The sequence below is a fragment of the Hyalella azteca genome, unplaced genomic scaffold, assembly GCF_000764305.2.
Source record: "Hyalella azteca isolate HAZT.00-mixed unplaced genomic scaffold, Hazt_2.0.2 contig7631, whole genome shotgun sequence".
NCBI lineage: Eukaryota > Metazoa > Arthropoda > Malacostraca > Amphipoda > Hyalellidae > Hyalella > Hyalella azteca.
Window position 1 is genome coordinate 125,088 of NW_025937752.1, and position 21,716 is coordinate 146,803.

Here is a 21,716-nt window from a genome sequence, read left to right on the forward strand (position 1 = left end):
AAGGCGTTCATACTCGGAGCGTCAACGATGCTATCAGGAAGGCTGTTCCACAGGTCGGTGACTCGAAGCGAAATGTTGTCGCCTGGATGTGTTACAACGCAGTTTTTAGTTTATAGCCGTAGCCCCTGGTGTTGGTTCTTGTTTCAAATTCTAGTAATCCTTCTGGGACATTGTCGCCTGGATGTGTTACAACGCAGTTTTTAGTTTATAGCCGTGGCCCCTGGTGTTGGTTCTTGTTTCAAATTCTAGTAATCCTTCTGGGACATTGTATTAGTCATGAGTATATTTGTATGCTTCAATGAGTTCCTCACGCAGACGTCGATAACTGAGGCTTGGAAGCTTCATAATCTTCCTCATAGGAATTGCCTTTCAAGCCCGGAATCATCCTTGTTGCACGTCTTTGAACAATCTCTATTAAATTTTTGTCCTTTTCAAGTTTCGGTGACCACACGACGTTTCCAAACTCTTGGTTCGGGCGCACGACAGCAAAAAACAACTGCTTCCGTCTCTTCTGCATCTAGGAACTCGAAAGGCGTCTGATCAGACCAAGTCGCATTTGAATTATATATTTGGATTATTAAAATAACGGCTGTTCAAAAATTTGCTCGAAAATTATTAAGATGACTCATTAAAAAACTTGAATATCTAAGTTATAACTTATAAATAACTACCTAAGCAAGATATTGAAATTTATTCCAACTGCTGCCATCCATGACCGAAGTGATATTTCAGCGTCGTGTAGGCGATGTCCATTCTTTATTCACAAATTCTCTCATAGAAACTATCGAATGGTAAATATTATTACATAATCATTACCCCAACAATTTTCCAATACACTTATTAATTTTATCGCCACCCAAGCATAGATACGCCTCAAATCCGAGTTTACATATTTTTATTGACATTTATATATTTCATAATTTTAGCGCACGCAATGTTACTACTTACTACTTATAGCAACTTGCTAATAAAATAGCCAAATATCTGACTACCATGAGTTTGAGTTGGCCGAGTTAGAAGTGTTGGGCGTTAAACAAGGGAAATGCGTAAATCAAACTTTTATTCGCGTTCTATCAAACTTTTATTCACGGTCTCAGGTCACAAATCGGAAACAGCACTTAAGCACCGGAATCCTACAAACTATCTACATTTACTTCTATTAGCACTGCTAATTTATTAAAAATTCGAAAGTCAAACTCACCATACGAACTATCTAAATGAGTCCAATTTCTTAATTGGACACGCCCTCCCGGCTAACGGCCGCCGTTCGCCTGTCGTACACTTACCAGAGGATTTACCATCAACCGCCAAGGCAATTGAAATCCGTCATCCGAAAACCGCTCACGAACCACTTTTTATCATTGGATAACCACGAGTTTCATCTGCGCTATAACGCAATTTTGATTTAATAATGAAAATTTTTATTGGTTTAATGCATTAATGATAATGAAGTGAACGGAATATTGGTAAAAAGTTAATAATATTACCCTTCCTACACGCTAGAGTCGTTTCTAGAATAAGAACTCAGGGTTTGAAAAATCGCGTTTTTCTGAAAACTCTAAACCCATGGTTGAACTAATATAGTTCAACCATGATCTAAACTCTTTAGCGGAAAAGTGATGATGATGATGTTTGATGCTTATTGGAGCTTCGGAGACGCATCCATGTAGCTCCAGCGGAAAAGTGACTACACATGGTCACTTACAATCGTCTGATTCGTCTCCTAAAAGACCCACAACAGCCTCCAGTTTGTGTTCGCTGCTACGTTGTCATGCCCTTAGCAATTATCTGACCATCATACAGTAATAATAGTGTCATCTCTTACCGTGTCCAAGAATTAAGATTTGCGCATTTAAACCGAAGTTTCGATCCAAAAAAATACCCTTTCAAGCAGACTCATGCATAGCATATATATTTTAAATCCATTTGACTCCTGTTTGGCCACATGGATGAAATTTATTTTATTGCTGGTTGAATAAAAAGGTTATTTCATAAATTTTACTTATTCTTCAAATGATTATTATTTTAAATGACTATTGACATTGCGAAGCGTCAAGTGAATGTTGTGCATGCACTAGAACCAAAAGTTATCCGCTATGAAGAACGACTGTCCTGCTGACTTTCAAGCTCACGGCTGGCTCATTGAGAGCTTTTGGATGTTTATGCCGAAACGTGCAATTATGATACTTTTCGACACATATTCTATTTTTGTTTGTAGTATTTTCAAGGACAAGGGTAGAAAAAAGTAAAAGTTAATTTGGGACTTTAAGCAAAATAAGTTATAAGAAAGGAGGATGTGAATGGAAGATGAAATGTGCGGCAAAAAAAATTTGCTTGATCGACGTGATTCTCGCTAGCTTAATTGGTTTTTGGCACTGATCGCGGCACAAATCAGGATGGTACATCTACACTGATGTACCGAGTTATCCGTTAATCCTTATTACCGCCGTAACACAAATTAAGTTAGTTACTAACCGCTAACGAGAGTTTTCGAGATTTAATGACATTTTGGACCCAATTTGGGGACTATCGTCAATACCGTCTATGTTTAAACGGAAAAAACTCGTGAATTATTTTAATTTTCGACGTACGAAAGGAGCACCGGTTAGCTTTGGGTAAGATCAGCCTGCAGGCTGAAAGTATTTAGCATGTACTCTTATTTTCGATCAGCAGAATTACAATAATTAGTCGCACTATGAATGAGTACTTATCAAAGGAAATAGTTCTCACTTCGTAAAGCAAGTTGGCAAACAATGCAGGTAGTATTCAACTCAATCGACAAACCACCTGGTATACAGAGAGAAAATTTGGGCTAAAGCTATTGATCAATAACTGGAGAGAAGTGAGTAATCCGTGAAACAGCATCTATATATTCGTATTTTGGAACTATGCCTTTTCAGAACTATGTAAGTTTACATTTGTTCGCGTGATTGGTGGGCTCATTTTGACATAAATTTTCTTTCATTCAATGTTGTTTCCATCAAGAACTATCTTTCGATCACCAAAGACCTCCTGTTAGATATTTGTAAACATGTCGACTCCCTCCAAGCACACACGCATACAAAGCGGCGATGCACAAGTTTGCCAATTATTGAATTTAATGATGATCAAAAATAAATAGAAATTCATTAAAACATAATCCTATCGCAGCTGATATTGTTAACTATTCAATGTTCGAAGATACTATCAAGTTAAATTGGCAGTTTTCGTTGACGGTAAAATAGAAAAAAAGACACCTACCTTTAAGATATTTTAAATGATTCGAATTTTAAATAATTTTAGTTAAGAAATTTGTATGAACTTATTAAACGGACCAAATATATTATAATAGCATAGTGAGGAATGCCAAACTTTCCTATTTATCTATATTCCTGAAATTAATGAGGTGGCTGAGTTTCTTGAGCGAAGCAAAGCTATTGGTATCTCGATCAACAATAATGATAAACTGAGTCACGTTCTTTGCTCTGTTAAAATTTCATTCGCATGACAGAATCATAAATTAAGTTGGGAAGGCAAGCTATAAAGCTTCTGCTTCAACTTTGAGCTCCGGATAGTTAAGGGCAGTACTGACATGGGTTCAATATTCAATCAATATGTGTATTCGAATATTCAGTATTCGAACAACGTTTTAGTTTTCAGATCCACGGAAATTTCGACAAATTCATCTTCTAAGTTGGATTAAAAACTTTTATTGTCTGTTTCACATCAAATGGAAGGACATGCCATCACAGAATACGTATGTTTTCCCGCTGTTGAAAACGTGGGTAGAGTCTAATCTTATTCAATTCTGATGTTTATATTGTATCTACAAGTCACTGTCTAAAATTGTTCAGACTTTTCCATAATTCTCAAGTTAGAATATGTAAAATGAATAATTTAGAAGTTAGAAAATGTTTGAAATATCTACGTTCCCGTGAATATTCAAATAGCTCAATTTGAAAGAGCTGCCTTTATAAAACACATGCACAGTTTTAGTTTTCCACACAATAATGGATCTATATTTCTCAAAAATAATATTGTTGTATCATATAATGCGACAAGTGTCAGCAAAATATCGCCTCTTGACAACAATCCCAATTATAGTAGTCGAATCAATCGATTGAAATTTCTTCATTTCCTTGAAATTTCGCATAGTTCGGCAGGTTATAGGCTATTCAAGGGATTAGCTTTAACTTAATTGAATGAATTGATTACGCATTAATACATTTATGCAGTTTAGAAACCCGTTATATAACCAAAAGATTTGTAATTCTATTTTCAAAAATTCCACTCTATAAATCTATAGTATTGAAGGTCTTGAAAAATATTATGAATTTTTTCTAATTTCAACCCCGATCAATTAGTCGACTACTATCTTTGACCCCCATGAGGAGGTCTATATATCAGCCACGTAGCCGACCCTTGCTTGCGCTATAGTACCTTTAAAAAACGCACCGTTTAAAGCAGATTTTCCATAGTTATGCTAATGTTTTCCAAATGGCATATATAACTTGAGCTGCCTTGCCCCTTTCAAAAGTCTTTCTTTCCAATATTCATCAAAATAACCATGAAACTCTGTACTGAAAATTTTAATAATTTGAATACTGACGGTAACTTGTGTAACTTACCTTTTAGATTCAAGTATAACGGTAATGGCTTACGATTTCACACAACTAATATAAAAGCACGTATAACCCGCATTTAGTCTGTTTTTTTTTTTTCAGTAAGCTCCCGTTTTAAAATTCAAAGCAAATAATAAATTTTCTTCTTTGAATCAGTTATACACAGCTCATGTAGGTATACACTTCGTAAATCAACTCGCATATGAAATGAAATTTCGAAACCCATGTGTAGTAATTCAGGCATTAATTGTGTCCAGGATTTGCACTCGAATAGCTGTCGTCTATATGTACAACACTGCAGGCACGAACAAACGCAGTCACAGCAAACTTTTACCAATATATTATGGACTATTATACGTATTTGTATGCACCGAGTATCCTGATGAGGAGAAACCAGCTATATGTAGGATCCTGTTCACATGACCGGGTGAGTATCGATACTCCTTGCAGTATCATGGATACTTCCACTGGACTGGGAGCTTTAATTTAGCAGCTGCTTGTGAGATACTCAGATTGAAGTGAAGCGATGAATGGCGACTTTAGTGAACCTGAACTTTAGTGTATAACGAGGCCATGATTCATTTTTAATTTAATGAACATTTTTCCTAATATTTTAACTTTTTGAAAAATTACCAAATTTTTCGCAATTAATTATATCCTTGACTATACTTCATGATTTGAGAAAAATATAAATTTCCCACAAACCATCAACTTTTTTTGGCCACGGTATTTCTGATGAGTTTTCATTATGGGCGTCGTAGCCGAGCAATTTGAGAGAGATTACATGATCTCGATTTTCAAGAGGCATTCAATTGTCTACAGCCTCTTCAAATTTTCGTGATCAGATGAATGATTTACTCGACCGTGAATTTGAAAGGGCATCAATAATTTGAATCTCTGAAAGGGTGGTGTTTGGTTTATACCTGTGACCTGCGTTATTGTTGGTGCTCCGAATATGTCTTGAAATTGTCATTCCTTATGTGAAACTTTTAAAATATTGTAAATTTGGTGAGATTACCAATGACTACTATTTTGATATGCAAACATTGGTAATTTATGTCGATTGACTAATTGATTCTTTTCAGCGTTTTGGGGCCTTTGTAATGTCAAAGACGTAATTTCATCAATAATTATACATTTGACAGTGCATTATATTCATTACGATTAAATTCGTCTCCGCTGATTTGATAACGTAGTCTCCCTGTCTTATTATTCATATCCTTATATCTCATCATTTTTTTCATTAAAAATTTATTTATTTATTATTCATTACATAGTCTTAAATCACATCATTTTTTTATTGCTTCTTCTCCTAGAGAAATTACGAGTGCCGTGACTATATATACGCACAATATTTCCGCACTATACCTACATGAACTAGCTGCGTCACAACTACACCCCCACATGGCTTATATGGATGGCGTATATGGTTCCGGCTATACGGCTATGGCGACCAGTCATGTTGAACAGTTGATACGGCTATTCACCAGTGTTATTGCTTGAGTGTATGTGATGAGGAGGCAAACATCTCCTACTATAATTTAACATTGTTTAAAAAATAACAATCTAATATTAATAAAGTGTTGCACAATATTATTGATTAATGATTATTCAAGCGAATATTCTCTGATTGTACAGGAGAGCATCTGAACACCTCACAAGTCAAGGAAGGTCTCCTGGCATTGAGAATGCAAATGGTTTCCTTTACTCCTACAAACTTGATTACTGTGATTACAATGAACATTTTTTAGGACGTTAGATGGTTGGCTTCAGCTTCTTATAAAAGCTGCGAAATTCAACAGCAACAAAGTGAGAGCTGAGTAGCCCTTGATGTCATTTGAAGCATCATCGAGAACAGCCTCTATACGAGTGGAGCTGTGGAGAATGAACAACTGATTTTATTCAGGTACGAAGTAGCCCAATTAGGTAATTTAAGTTGATGCGGGAAACTATCATTCCCTAGAAACAGGTAATTTGCAATCCTTTTTTTGACGCTGCAATTACCGTGTTACAGTAATATTTCGAAGTAAAAGTTGATTGGTGCACAGACCAGATTCTCAAACTCGGGTATAAATATTTATCACCATATGAGTTAAGATGAATTTGAGCAGCACAAATTTGATTAAAATCAAATTTGAATTATTAATACTTTAAAATTGTGCTGGTATATTAAAAACCTCCCATTTATATACATTGTATTTACTATGAAATCAAATACGCAAGTAGAAACGAAATCCGTGCTGCATGTTGCAGCCATTTTTAGCGCATTTTCTCATTTATGAAAAAATGCCTTATTTTACTTGTCATATTTGTCCGTCCGTCCGTCCGTGACTTCAAGTTTTCGTCGATTTTGAGAAAATGCGCTCTTTGTCACTCACTGTAGGGTCGAGTACTGAGTTATATTTTATATGAATTGCGCGTTTGGGTAACGAAAGGTGACTAGGAAGTTCAAATGTAATCAGTACTGATCATCCGATGATCGGTTTTCTCCTTTAAAGTCGCAAACGGCAGCAGGGAAGGCCCCCTCACATGGATGGTCAGGTCAAGGCCGGGGTAGAGCCGTAACTTTCCAGTAGGCGGGTTGCCTTATGGCTGCCTCACTTACACTTCTCTGCCGCCCCCGTCTTTCCTGTGCCATTTATCACCACATTTATTACCACAACAATCAAACATATAGATTATTGTTCGAGAACCGAAGTCACAAAATATATTCTTCATTCATATAAAAATATCTGTCTTTCCCGTGCCATTTATTACCACATTTATTACCACAACAATCAAACATATAGATTATTGTTCGAGAACCGAAGTCGTAAAATATATTCTTCATTCATATGAAAATATCCGTCTTTCCCATTCAATTTATATCACCATATTTATTACCACAACAATCAAATGTATAGATAATTGTTCGAGAACCGAAGTCGCAAAATATAGTCCATTCATATGAAAATTATTGTACATTTCTTCATTTTACTCTGAATCAGAAATTGTGCATTTTAAATCAATATGTAAAGTGAGAAGAAGTCAGCCTTGGCCATGAACATTGTAGTTTAACATGTAAATTCAATGCACTCTCAACTTTTTACATAATATAGAGTGCTTCATAGGAGAAAAAATTTTCAACAGTTACAAGTCAGCAAATGGAGTGCAATTGTGTTGCTCGTTATAACTGATCCATTCATACAAGGTTTGAAGAATTTGATTTACTTAACTCTCGAAAAAAATTTATTCAGTTGAGAGCAACGCTTCTTTTGCATTTCGTTTACTGATCACGACTGACCTCGCGTTATTTCACTTTAACAGACTTCTTCCTCATTCAATGTATAAAATGATTTTTATTCACTATGCTGCTGACTTTTTTTTTTTTTTGCTGCTTTGATGAATATCTTCATCATGCCTTGAGTATTTTTCCAGGTAATGTCATATCTGACCTTAGCAGTCAAGCGCTGGTGGTCAAAGCTCCGAAGACAAAAGGATTTGCCATGATGCATTTGCGAAAGATTTATTGTAGGCTATCAATTTTTGATAGGCATTTATGATTAGAATTACTGTGTCCATCACATCTACGTTATTTCAACATGTGGAGGAGCAACTGCAATTTAGTTTCTATGTCGAGTGTTGTATCTTCAACGTCTATCGTCAACTTTCTATTTTCAAGCACCATTATGAATTTTTTTAAATTGTTTAATTTTCTTATATTTTTGTGCAAGATTTTATCCGTTTATAACATTCATAAAATTGACTTGCAACAAATTTACTGCTGCTGTTTGCGCTGGTATTGTAATCAATTTTAATGTATTGAATTAAATAGCGGATAAGATTTCCAATGTTTATTAATTTTGTACCACCAATATCACGGAAATCGGCTTTCAACTATAATTGAGCAACTCTGCACAATCTAGTTATAGCGAATACAACATGGCCTAAAAATTTCTCATAAATATTTGTTCCAAATTACAGCTCCTGTTTCAAAATATTTCTTGTTAACGGAAAGACACTGACATGCATGACATACAGACGACACTTTTACTTTTAAATGGTGGTAGCTTGCCACAAGTTCAGTGTTAGAAAGACTGGCATCTGTACCACGTGCCTGGATGTCTTTGCTCCTGTAGTAACGTGCTCTCTCCTAGGCGAGGCTTAGAATTTTAAATTTATTAATATGAAGGCACTGATTCTCGTTCTTCCAGATAAGCAACACAGCCAGTTGCAAACACGATCATTTAATCGTTAATCATATTTATTTTTCGTTTGTATTTGCCCGCGTTAGTTTCCACAATGAACTTTCTATATTCACTCTCATGGACGCTGTATTTAATCGTATCCTCAACATGACCGGTGTTCTTCATGAAACTTTCACTGACTCAAGTTTATAGACCTACATAAATAACCTTTTCTGGGATGAATGTGACCATTTTGTGAAAACATTCCTGGAATTAGTAAGGTAACCATATGCAATATTTTCCTGCCGTCCTGAGGTCACCATATAAAGAAACCTTTTCCGGCTACCTTTTGGTCACCATGTGTAATATTTTCCTATTGTCTCTTGTTCGCAATATCTAAATTTATCCTTAGCTCGTGCGGTACTTTGATTAATCTATTCCTGCCATCGTGGTTTCACCATACTTTATCTTTCCTTAAACTGAGATGGCCTCATGACAGTAGCAGTTATTTTCCAGACATTACGTGGTTTTCACATTCAATATTGTGATTCCCTAACTTGTTTTCAATCGATCAATTATTCATCCGAGCTCTCGTAGTCTCGATACGTAAGCTGATCGCCGGACGTGGATCCTAGCAGTTTAAGTTTCCTGGTTATTTTTATTATCCTAAAAAGTTATTCTTGCTGAAACTCTCAACAGCATCGGGGTAACAATTGGGTTTGCTAAGAAGTTTGTTTGCCACATGTCGGTTTTGTATTTTAATGCAGATCCTTAACAGGTATGTAGATTTTTGAGAACAAAAAAAAAACGATTGCTTGAACTTAGGCCTGTTGTAGATACGTATCATAGACCGGATAGCTATTGACGAAGATGCCTCTATGATCTTGAAGTCCTTGTGTCCTTGTTAGGAAAGAATTCTCCTATATTTGGGAGTAGGTCGCCTTAGCAATCTCGAAGTGCTTCACGAGTTATACCTACATGTCACCAAGTTGCTGTCAAACTCTTTATCAACTATTGAGTTCATATGAATGCTTAAAATGTAAACTAACTAAGAATGTGAAGGAAAGAAAAGTCCGCAAACTTTCAATCAATCAAATTTTAAAGTTTATTTGGTTGAGTTCAATCGTCAGTTCTAAAATCTTAAAAATGCACGTAGGATCAATTTGCATTATTGGATCCGATGTAAATCAAGCGCACTTCTCTAATATTCAACACGCTTAAACTCATTGAATATTTTATTCGTAACATTGCAATTTATTATTATTAAGGCACTGCTTATTATTAATCAAGATAAGCAACAGCCAGTTGCAAACACGATCATTTAATCGTTAATCATATTTATTTTTCTTTTGTATTTGCCTGCGTTGGTTTCTTCAATTAACTTTCTATATTCATTCCCGTGGACTCTAAAATAATCGTATCCTCAACATGGCCGATGATCTTCAGGAAACTTCCCCTGACTCAAGTTTATATATATAAATTATCTTTTCAAGAATAACTTCGGCCATTTGCTTGAACACATTCCTTAATTTTATAAGGTAATATTTTCCTGCCGTCTTAAGGTCACCGCATAAGTAATCTTTCCGGCTGCCATGTGATCACCATGAGTAATATTTTCTTATTGTTTCTTGTTCGCAATATCTAAATTTGTCCTTAACTCTTGCGGTACTTCGATTAATCTATTCCTATCATCGTGGTTTCACGATACTTTCCTTTTTCCATGAACTAAGATGGCTTCATGTTAGTATCAGTTATTCTCCAGACATGACGAGGTATTCACATTAAATATTGTAAATTGGCTAACGTTGCTCCACTAATTACATTTCCTTGCTTAACCTGTTTACAATCGATCAATTATTGCACATCTTAACACTCGTGGTCTCGATACTCATAAGTAAGCTGACTGCCTGACGTGGATCCTAGCAGTTCAAGTTTCCTGGCCATTTTTGTGATCCTAAAAGTAATTCTTGCTGAAACTCTCAACCGCGTCGGGTTAAAAATTTGGTTTGCCGAAGAAGTAGTTTGTTTGCCACATATCGGTTTTATATTCTAATGCAGATCCTTACCAGGTATGTAGATTTTTGCGAACAAAAAAAACGATTGCTTGAATTTAGGCCTGTTGTAGTTATCATAGACCGGATAGCAAGTGACGAAAATTCTCTTTGATCTTGGAGTCCTTGTTATGAAAGAATTCTCCTATATTTGGGAATATGTTGCCTTATCAATCTCGAAGTGTGTTACGAGGTATATACATGTCACCAAGTTACTGCCAAAAGTGATGCTCTTTTTATACAAATTTGAAGTAACAAACCTTCCGTAACAAGCCGCGGAAGGAAAATTCATTAAGATAAGATATTTTGATTTTAGTAGGAGTTTTATGTTACGCGGAATTGAGATTTTGAATTTTAATTTTCAAGATCAATATCTAAATAATTCTCATGATAACAAGTTAATTAAATAATCAATAAAATTGAACCGAATTTTAGACTGAGCAGCTCAGCAAACTTTTTAAAAAGGCAATTAAATATAAAGTGTCATTCGTTGACCGAATGCATTTCTTTATCTTAAGGTTCGCAATTGAGTGCTACCACTAAGTACAGTAAACTCTTATAAATCCTCATTTGTCAACTATTAAGTTCTCATGAATGCTTAAACCGTAAACTAGCTAAGAATGTGAGGGAAAGAAAAGTACGCAAACTTTCAATCAATCGAACTTTTACGTGGTTGAGTTCACTCGTAAGTTCTGAAAGCTTAAAAATGCACGTATGATCAATTTGCATTATTGGATCCGATGTAAATCAAGCACTTCTCTAATATTCAACACGCTTAAACTCATTGAATATTTTATTCGTAACATTGCATCTACAATGCTACAATTTTATTCGTAACATTGCATCTACAATGCTACAATTTTATTCGTAACATTGCATCTACAATGCTACAATTTTATTCGTAACATTGCATGTAACCGTCAAGTTCCCGTTAAAAATATTTTGTTATCGTTATCGTACTCATGCATATATCATTTCAAAATCTCGTTGAAATAAAAGGCAGTGGATTAATTTCTAAAATTTTTATTTTTCGGTGGATCTTGAATTGGACTCTTGAATTTCCGAACTGCTGATGTAGACACATTTTTGCTTGACATATTATTATATTTTGACATTTTAATTGTTGTAAAATTCTTCTACTTAATCAATTTTAGCAATCAAGCTATTTTATTATAGATCAAATTTCTGTAAGAGAAAATCTGAAGTTCAACTCACAATCACATATTCATTAGATTCTGACGCATCATGACTAAAATTTAGCCATTATTATAATTTTTTATTCGAGTAAATCCATGTAATAATCTATGAGGGATCAATAATTAAGGATGTGAGGGATCTATCAGACAAATGTGATAAAGCAGGAGAAAATGGCTGCAGTTCATAGTTTAATTATATATTATATGATCCAATACTATACTAATATGTGTTGATCTAATCTTACATCCTTTCAGGGGATTGAAACGAAATTTTGCTGATTGGTTGTCCGCTCCTTAATTGAAGCAGTTGCTTAAACTAAAAAAAAATATTATTGTGGTAATTTTAGTACAAATAATATATTCCAACCTAATTATTACTGCTTTTTTCAATTCTATTATTGAACCAATGCAGTCGTGTTTACAATCACAGCTCATGGGCAAACATAGTTCATGAACATTGATTGCAGGGGAGCTTAATTGGCTCCAGGACAATTCAGTGCATGCTTGTCGAACTATTTACCCCTGCCGTCTGGAACAAAATTTTGTAGAAGAAGCGGCTTTTATGTTCATTTGATGTTTGCATAATACCAGAATTTTTCTGGTCATTTGTTGCGTGTACTTTCTAGTGAGTACTTAAAGAACCCATTCGCGGAAACTGTCATTTATTGTCAGTTTTGTTATGGATATAAATAATTATTAATAAATAATATTTCCTTCGAAAAGTGAGGGCAGTTCAACGTAAGTTATAAGCACATTATTACAACAGAATGCTTTCAAGGAGCGTAATACTTTCAAAGGAAATATGAACTGAAAAATTTTGCTGACTCATCCAGATGAACTGCAGGTAAAAAAAAGATTACTTTTTTTTTTGTAGGACTGCACGCTTGTAAATAATCGTACATGAAGGCCAAGTTCCCTTCACACAAGTGATACAATTTTGAGTATGCTAGCCTTGATTTAAGCCACGTTATCAAGTTTTTATACCGTTGTTATAAAAAAGATAATTGAAGAATCCAAAACCTGTGTACTCGCCTCTGGTTCTTTTGCCCCACCATTATATGATCTTTATATACAGTGGGTGTAAAAAGTATCTCTTACAAAGGAAAAACTTTATTTGATTGAAGTTTATCCAAAATAATAGCATGAACAAACACTATTCAATGTAAACTTACACACATAAACAAACACTATTCAATGTAAAATTACTTACAAAAAAAAAACAAATCATTAAATGTTGGGTTGATAATTGCAATATTGTAAGAGTTAAGGTTCAAAATAATGAAGTATTTCTTTTGTGTTGGATACTTTTTGCACCCTCTATACTTCTGCAGATGATACGCTTTGTTTCTGCAGAATCATCGCCGTTGATGTCAGAACTCTGTCAAGGTTGGAATCTCTAAATGAGGTCATGAGACCACTCAATTTGAATAGATGAAAAAATTATGCAATGAAATGCATTGTATCTTATGGTTTTAACAATTTTTTTCTACGAAATTCGTTGCCCTGACTCGGATAAAAATAGCAACCGCAATATTAATTTTGATGAATGCAAATTGAAAACTTGGCCTCAAAAGCGATGGGATCAAAATTTTCTTCGGCACCAACATTGACCATAAAAACAGTTTCGATTAAGTTTAATGATGAACAATTTATGTTTATACGAATCATGATCATTCAAGTAAACAGAAAAAAATTGAGCTGAATAAAGCGGGGCCATTGGGGCACTTGTGTTGAATCTTTTCGAACAGCATTGCCGAAAATTAATAATATCCTAAATTTCTAGCAAATCCATTCACAAATGAAGAACTTTCAATTAGTTAAGTTGCCCAAAAGGTGTGTTTTTTTGTTTGAATCCAAAAGAAAAGACGTAAAAAATCTCTAAATATTTCTAGCGCGAGGCATGCTTAATGATCGGTTATATTTTGAGTTACAAGCAATTTTGCTCAGAATTAAATGATAAAAGTTGTGTTTTTGTTTAAGTCCAAAAGAAAAGACGTAAAAAATCTCCAAATATTTCTAGCGCGAGGCACGGTTAATGATCGGTTATATTTTGAGTTTCAAGCAAATTCGCTCAGAATTGAAGGACAAAAGTTGTGTTTTTTGTTTGAATCCAAAAAAAAAAAAGACGTAAAAAATCTCTCAATATTTCTAGCGCGAGGTATCGTTAATGATCGGTTATATTCTGAATTTCAAGCAAATTCGCTCAGAATTGAAAGAATTACATGATTGGTTCAGGGAGGCAGAGGTTGCGTTTTGCGTTTGAGTCCGCTTGCAACTTTGCAGGGAGCTCGAAGAACTGTTGAACAGGTCGTTAACGTTGATTAAACCGCTAGATCTTTCACCGCAGTTGATTGTTCAATTGAATCACTGATAGAGACATGATAGGTTCTTGAATATTAAACGATTTTTTGCTTCTTTGTGTGAAGAAACCGTTTGAACATTCAGTTAGACACCATATTAACAATATTCGCATATCGTCTCATACACCGAAAAATTTAATTGGATTGTATTTCATATAAACAACATAGAACGTTTCGAATACGAAACTTTCTGACTTTGATAACAAGTTTTTTGCTGAAGGCCAAGCTGAATTCAATATGTATTCAGGCATAGTTATAATGCATACATTCATCACACTCTGAATTGCGGGGATTCACCACTACAGTAGTTATCCTTACTCCTACCACGTATAACGTCGCAATCATTTAGCCCTCGAGCGATGGTCGAGAAAAAGCTGCCTGCCAGGCCGACTTTTTCGGGAGTACGATGTTGGAAATACCAGGACAAATCGGGTAAAGATGATTTTAAAAGATAACTAATCACTCGAATTCGGCTTTAACCAGTTATTCACTCACAGGGCAGGAATTTGCCGGACTGTTTTTTTATTATAAATTTTTGCATGTAAAATATTGCTATCAACCTTTCTGATACTGTGAATTCCCCAAATAAATATAGCTTTAACTTCTGTGAAAGAATTTTTTTCGCAAGCTTACGGTGGTTTATCATTTAATCTATATGAAATAAAAATGTAATTTTAATATAAAACTGTCCAGTTATCATGAGTTATGACGGAGTGCTGAAGTTTGTTTGTTATATGTTCTCGAAACATTTTTTCTATGCGAGGACGATCATACAAGTCCGATGCGTAAATGGGTGATGCAGAGAATTGGGAATCGCTCGTTTTTGGGAATATACTAATAAAAATCATCATTCTTTGTATGTACGAACTACATTTTCTTTCTTCATAGCGTGAGTCTGTAATGAAGGCTGTCCTTCATCGGGGTTCGTTTCACTCACTCGGTTAATTCAAACATTTAGGAACACCAACAATTTAATAGAACAAAACAAAAGCAAAATTTACATTATTAGATAACGCCATACAATAATCTATCTGGCACATTAGCTGTTCTGTCTAGCGATTCAACCCACGACATCTGCGAATTCCTTAAACATGATATGTTCAGTCTTAAAATGCCTAGCAAATTACGGACCAGGCAATAAGTCCAGCAGCTATCTCAATCAATCGTCAGCTATGGAAAGATAGGGTTCCAAAGGCCGGATCCATTGTGAATCAAGTCACGAAAATTTCAAGAATCGGCAACAAGCCATGGGCCTATTTCTTCAGTGCCGACATTTCCATTTTATTCTATTCTATGATAGTCTGCAGCGCTTCTCTGATCCTCAAAGTGAGAAGTCGGTCCATGTTGTGAACATTGAGTACAAAAGCTTCAAGGACAAGCTTGGAGAGCGCCACCTCGAGTCCAGTCCACGCGAAATCCACAACCCTGCACATTGAAAATAATAATACTTAAGAACTGACCAAGACTAATCATTTAACTAAGCACTTGAATAATAGAATCGCAACGTTACAACTCGATAGCCACTGAATATGAAATCGGTGCAGCCTATTTTGTTGACTGGAACCAAAGCAAGTAAAGGCGTAATGATTATCGTCAACCATCCCCATAGAAATGGGCAGTTCACAGTAGGACTGCTGGGTAACGACTGGTCTAATGCCCGGTCTATCACTCTTGTCGAGCGTTTCCAACCGCTGTGCCTTCTGGAATTTAATTGACAACCTTACAGGGCCTTTGAGATTAGAGAAATATAGGTTTATTTCCAGTTCCGTTCCTCGCATGCATCTGAATCAAATTCCTTCTAGATTATATTATTTTAAATGACGCTGTGACGATCATTAAATTAACAATATGAATATAATCCAAATAATGTAAATCGATTTACGAGTAGAATATTAAAAATATTTTATTCCGTTCGCCAAAAATTGTTCGTTCATCAAAAATTTGAATGCAAAAAGAAAAGAGAGCGCCTACGACAATACAGAAAACCTAGGTTTTAACGCTCTCGAAAATTTTGGGTTAATTTCATTGATTGTACCGATATTCTCAAAATTTTTGAACTGATGATTGAGCTGGTCTCCCAAACATTTTTTGTTGAAGATCTTGGGAATATACTTGACATTTTCTTAGCATTTTTGTTATCTTCTTATATTTAAACCTCTAAAACTCTAAAAGGAGTTAATAGTAATACACAAGCTTCGTTGCTTAACCTGTAGCATAGTTGTGCTTTAAATGGTATGCCTTTTCAAACTCGTATTAAATATAACACGCGAGTGAATTTTCCAATTTTTGGGACTCGTAAACCAATGCCAAGAACAAAGTATGAAAACTAGTTGTTTTCTTTGTAAGTTTTACGCCATGCATGATTGGACGACGCATTATATTTACCACCCATCTAAGATGGCGGTAAAAATTAATAAAATTAGGCAGCTCATTTATAATAACAAAATTGCATTCCCATGGAGTAACTTTAATGAACTGACGAAACAGGCATCTATGCATGTTCTTCTGCTGTAGGCCTTCATTTACACAGAAGTTCATAATCCAGCTCAGTGATCACAACTTAACAGGTCAAAATTATCTGTGCTGTTTTGAAAAACGCTCTCTTATAAACTTTTTATATCAAATAAGATTGGTTTCCAAATTCCGAGGCATAACTAAAAGTAGGGCCAGGGATTCTAAATATTAGGTCTTAGTATACCATACTAGCTGTAGATCAATTTGCACTGTGTTCCGAATGACAATTTATGCCCGAGTTTTCCCAAAGAGTAAAAACTAAGCTGTTTGACAAGAATTTCTTTTAAACGCGTCAGCGATCAATTGTCTCGAATCCTATCTAAATACGTCCTATTGTCTGGAAATCCCTACCGGCCACTGCGGATTTCTGTGCGGGCTTTGAAGCTTATCCTGAAATTTCGAAATTCTTTTATCGCTGTAAATAAGCATAATGCCAAACTTCAAAAAAATTGCGTACAATAAGTCTTAAATAATTCTAGTTATTTTCGATCCATGGGGTTGATACATGGTATGGGGTTGATACATTTATTGCGAAGAAGCAGGAATTTATTTTTGTTGGGGACAGTCTTCTACAACTACATATTTATATTTTTTCAGACAATATAGCCTACGGTACACGATTCGAGTGTTGCATGAGGTGGATTTTTCGTCAACCGCTGCACCAGACGCGATGACTCACTCCAACAAAATGGGAAAGGTTAGTAAATGTTTCCTAAACATGATAGGTGCATTTGAAAAAAATATAACTGCAGTGAGTGACAGAGAGCGCATTTTCTCGTCGACGAAAACTTGAGGCCACGGACGGACGGACAGACGGACAGACAGACAGACAAGCAGGCGGACATGGCGAGCACAATAGTGCATTTTTTTCCATAAATGAGAAAATGCGCTAAAAAGGAGCACTTAGAGTGATAATATGTGGCTACAATTCATAAATATAATCAAAGATATAGTTCTCCTAATCTAAATTCCATTTTTAACTCGCTATTGTCAACAAATCAATGATTAGGCCTCTAGGTGGAGGGATTGTAAAAAGTTATTGTACTAAGACGAACGTACATACGTGTGATAAACCAAAAAGACGTGATTAAATATTTAGATATTCAAAAGTCAATTATTTTTAACTTTTTTAAGACATGAAGTGGTTTAGTGCCGGGTGAGAGGTGGAAAAATGTACTAAATTTTATTACAGGCATTCTTGCACTTGATTGTATAATTTATTTTTAAATAGTCTTAATATATATATATATAGATATATATATATAAGATCGAGTCTTTTAATAAAGGAACTAGAATCAATCAATCTATCACACGAGCATGCACGTAAATAAGAAACTTAGATGGTTATGGGCGAGCAAAATATTTGAAAATTTCATAAGTTACTCACATCGACCATGCCGCTCTGTCACCGTAACCTGTTCTCCAAAATTTTCGTGGTCTTGAGCAGAGATTCCTCAGCGTTTAATCTCTCAGAAATAATAAAAATATAACTCAGTACTCACTGCAATGAGTGACAGAGAGTGCATTTTCTCGTCGACGAAAACGTGAAGTCACAGACTGACAGACAGACAGACGGACAGACAGACGGACGGACAGACGGACATGGCGAGCACAATAGTGATTTTTTTCATAAATGAGAAGATGTGCTAAAAATCATTGCAGTACTCAAACACTGACCGAGCGCTTCTGGAATGAGATGGAATTTGAAGAAAAGATGGAGTCTAAACTTGTCCAAATGAAGCTTTTATCGCGAAAAATGAGATTTTTTGTGATTTTTAATAGGAATTTGTGTGCATCATTGTGATCTCATATTTAAAAAGTCCACGTAATTAATTTGTCTGTCTAAAAGAAATACTGTCTTAAATTATTATTGGACCAATAGACATCAGCCCTAACGTCATTTAATTCGACTTCGACTAAAAATACATCTGACTTGATCAAAGTAAAGCAGTAAAAAGTTTTAATGAGGACAATGAATAAAAAATCACTCATAAGAGCAGAAAAAGAAAATTGCTCAATCGAGCAAGATACATTAAGCGAGTTCAGTCCCTCCCCTCACCGATGCTGCTTAAATATTAAATATGCGCTCATTAAACGTAATTATGCTGCCAAAAATTGAGTATAAATATCACGAGCACATCTAAAAGACCCAGCATTGGAAATGATGTACCATGAACCATCAGTGATAGTGGTAGCTTACATCTGAATCACCACTGAAGGCTTATACTAGAGGAATGCCATCACAAGGTGATGTCTTACTATAATCAAATATAAGAGAATGTTTTCGGTAGGTCATCGAGAACAAATCTAACTGTCTTCTGTCTCGATTGTTTGACACCGATGATTATTGCTTCTTTGGTTACATCCTGCCATTGTGTTTAACCCTCTTAGAATCTTTTCGTTGGATTCATAGATATTGAATTCAGTGTTTGCTTCTGATTACTTGACTTTACGTAAAAAAGTCTACCTATATTATTTGGTAGTCTTCAAATAGTCAAAACTTTCTCTGGCATGTACGGGAAAAGTCTGGTAGTATAAAGTCGCCGAATGATCACACTGAGCTTAACAGACTTTATTTAACAAATAGTTTCTTGATCTCTATGCAACGTCTAACAGAAGTAATTCTGCCAGAACATGAATCAATAACTATTCATGGATTATTGAGCAGGTATTGAGTGATTCGGGGTTGCAGCTGCTGCTGGGTCGAGCACAGGCATCAATCAACGAAGTAAGCGAGATGTTTATGTCAAAATTCGGGAGCATCAGAATTTCCGGAGGAGAGTCCTGGAAAGACGGAATTTACTTCGTCACGGAAGCAGCCGAGGCCTGTGGGAGAGCGTACATGATTCCTGTTTCGCAATTCCTGCAAATGATGCATCAGTTGACAGACCCAAGTGATACAGTGCTACGAGTCCAACGCTTCCAGACTGCAGTTGAAGGAGTCCCTATTATCCCTACGGCAATGTTCAATCACCAGTTTGTAGTGTTCGAAACTCAAGGCTGTTGGTGGTGGTCCATTGAAAAAAATGCCGAGGGACTGACTCTGCAGCGAAGTAGAGACGTCAAAGCGGTCCGTCGTAGGTATCGGCAACAGCCTCGACCTGAAGAAGTACTATTGGAGGAGAAAAACGGCACGTGTGATATTCGGGAATTGGTATCATTTTTATACTCAGAAAGAGAATTGACTAAAATATACCACGCATTCGTGAGCAACTGCCAGCATTTTGTTGTAGATGTCTACAAGCACTTGACCAGATCACAGGAGGAAAAAACTCTCATTCTGGAATACTCAGAGAGATATTCTCGAAAAGTTCGTTATTATTTGTAGTGGTTATATAGTATAATACACAATCAGCCATAATTAACCACTTGTTATCACATAAAGTTAAGTCTGCAGTTTAATTTACTCAGTATTACCTTTTTTATTTGATGGGCATTTATGTATTTGTTAGCTTATGAACAAGACAATATATAATTATTAATATCCATTGTTTCCCTTCATTTAGGTTTTGATATTCAAATAGTACACATAATTTTAACCATTGTGATAAATCTGTAGACAAGTATTATTAATTTGTTTATTAATATGTTATGTATAAACATTGAACCATAGTCGCAAATAAGCGTGGTAGCGTCAAATTTTCTTTCATTAGCACCATCTGTCCATATGAAAATATCTTTCATGTGCATTAGGCAAAATATAATACCTTATTTACTTGCATGACCAAAAAGTGAAATAAGTTGAAGGAATATTAAATACAAACGATAAATCTCACGCCAATGTGGGCGTATGTGTGTGCTGTTGAAATTTTTTACGCAATTTCATGTTTCCTTGGCCATATGCTTGATATGAAGCAGGCATGTTGATATGGACTATTTTCCCTGTATGTTATTTTTTGATCGTAGGACCGCACCTTTCATTCAAATACTTATCATATGCCAGATGGAGATATCCTGACTGTGAATTTATTCCCTTAAATAAATTCCCATGTACTGAGATCTGGGAATTTATTTCCTTTGCTTGTCGATGCCTTTGACTACAAAACTTGGTCAAGAGATCTGCGATTAGAGATCCTGGCCTCGCAATCCCTGATTTGACTTCTATGTCCTTTGATCTGTTGTTATGGGTCGATGATATGTTAAGGGAGTAACCTGTCAAGTGACAGACAGCCGTTCGTTATTGGAATATTTTGAAGCATTGCACTTGAAAACAGAATTTGCTTAGGTTGAAGAGGTAAATCTTCATTTCTCGTGTCAAAATCTATCAAATTTGCTGATATATCCTTGGTATCCATAGTATATGTTTCGGACGTGGCGGTCCCATGCAGGCCACGATGGATGGCCGCCTTTGACTGTCGCGCAACAGCCTTCATTTTGGCCAGCTGATGCACAATGCTTGCTTCTCGCCGCTGTTAGTGATGCAGGGGCGGACGATCTGGAATTGGGCCCAGGAACACGTCCAGTCATCTCGTGAAGGTTTACAGGTTGAACTCACTCTCTCTTAGATCCTTTGTTAGGACGGTGAACAGCCTCGGCCCTCCCACGGAAAGAGATCCTTCCTGCGGGGACAAATATATGACCGCAGATCTATCACGTCATGGCTGAAACCTGCACTGTTTCCCCCTTCGATCGTTATGGTATGCTTCAATACTGAAGGTCTCGCTTTCAAAGTTTGATGCCATTCCGGTTATTATTTTCTTGCGTACAGAATGAAATACCTCACCCGTCTCCTCTGCAGTGAGTACAGACCCAGGCGCTCCAACCTCCCCTATATAGTAGCTCAACTCCTCCATCCCTGTAATCCTGGAAGCGAAGCTCACTGGACCCG

General features: G+C 35.8%; 1 protein-coding gene across 1 annotated transcript; it reads left to right on the forward strand.

Annotated features, from left to right (window-relative positions):
* The first annotated feature begins 6,492 nt into the window (after positions 1 to 6,492).
* LOC108681898 lies at positions 6,493 to 20,431 on the forward strand. Its single transcript, XM_018170980.2, has 3 exons — positions 6,493 to 6,507; positions 17,486 to 17,585; positions 19,557 to 20,431. Exons 2-3 carry the CDS (start codon positions 17,559 to 17,561, stop codon positions 20,214 to 20,216), a joined length of 687 nt encoding a protein of 228 aa, XP_018026469.1. The 5' UTR covers positions 6,493 to 6,507; positions 17,486 to 17,558; the 3' UTR covers positions 20,217 to 20,431.
* The last annotated feature ends 1,285 nt before the right edge of the window (positions 20,432 to 21,716 follow it).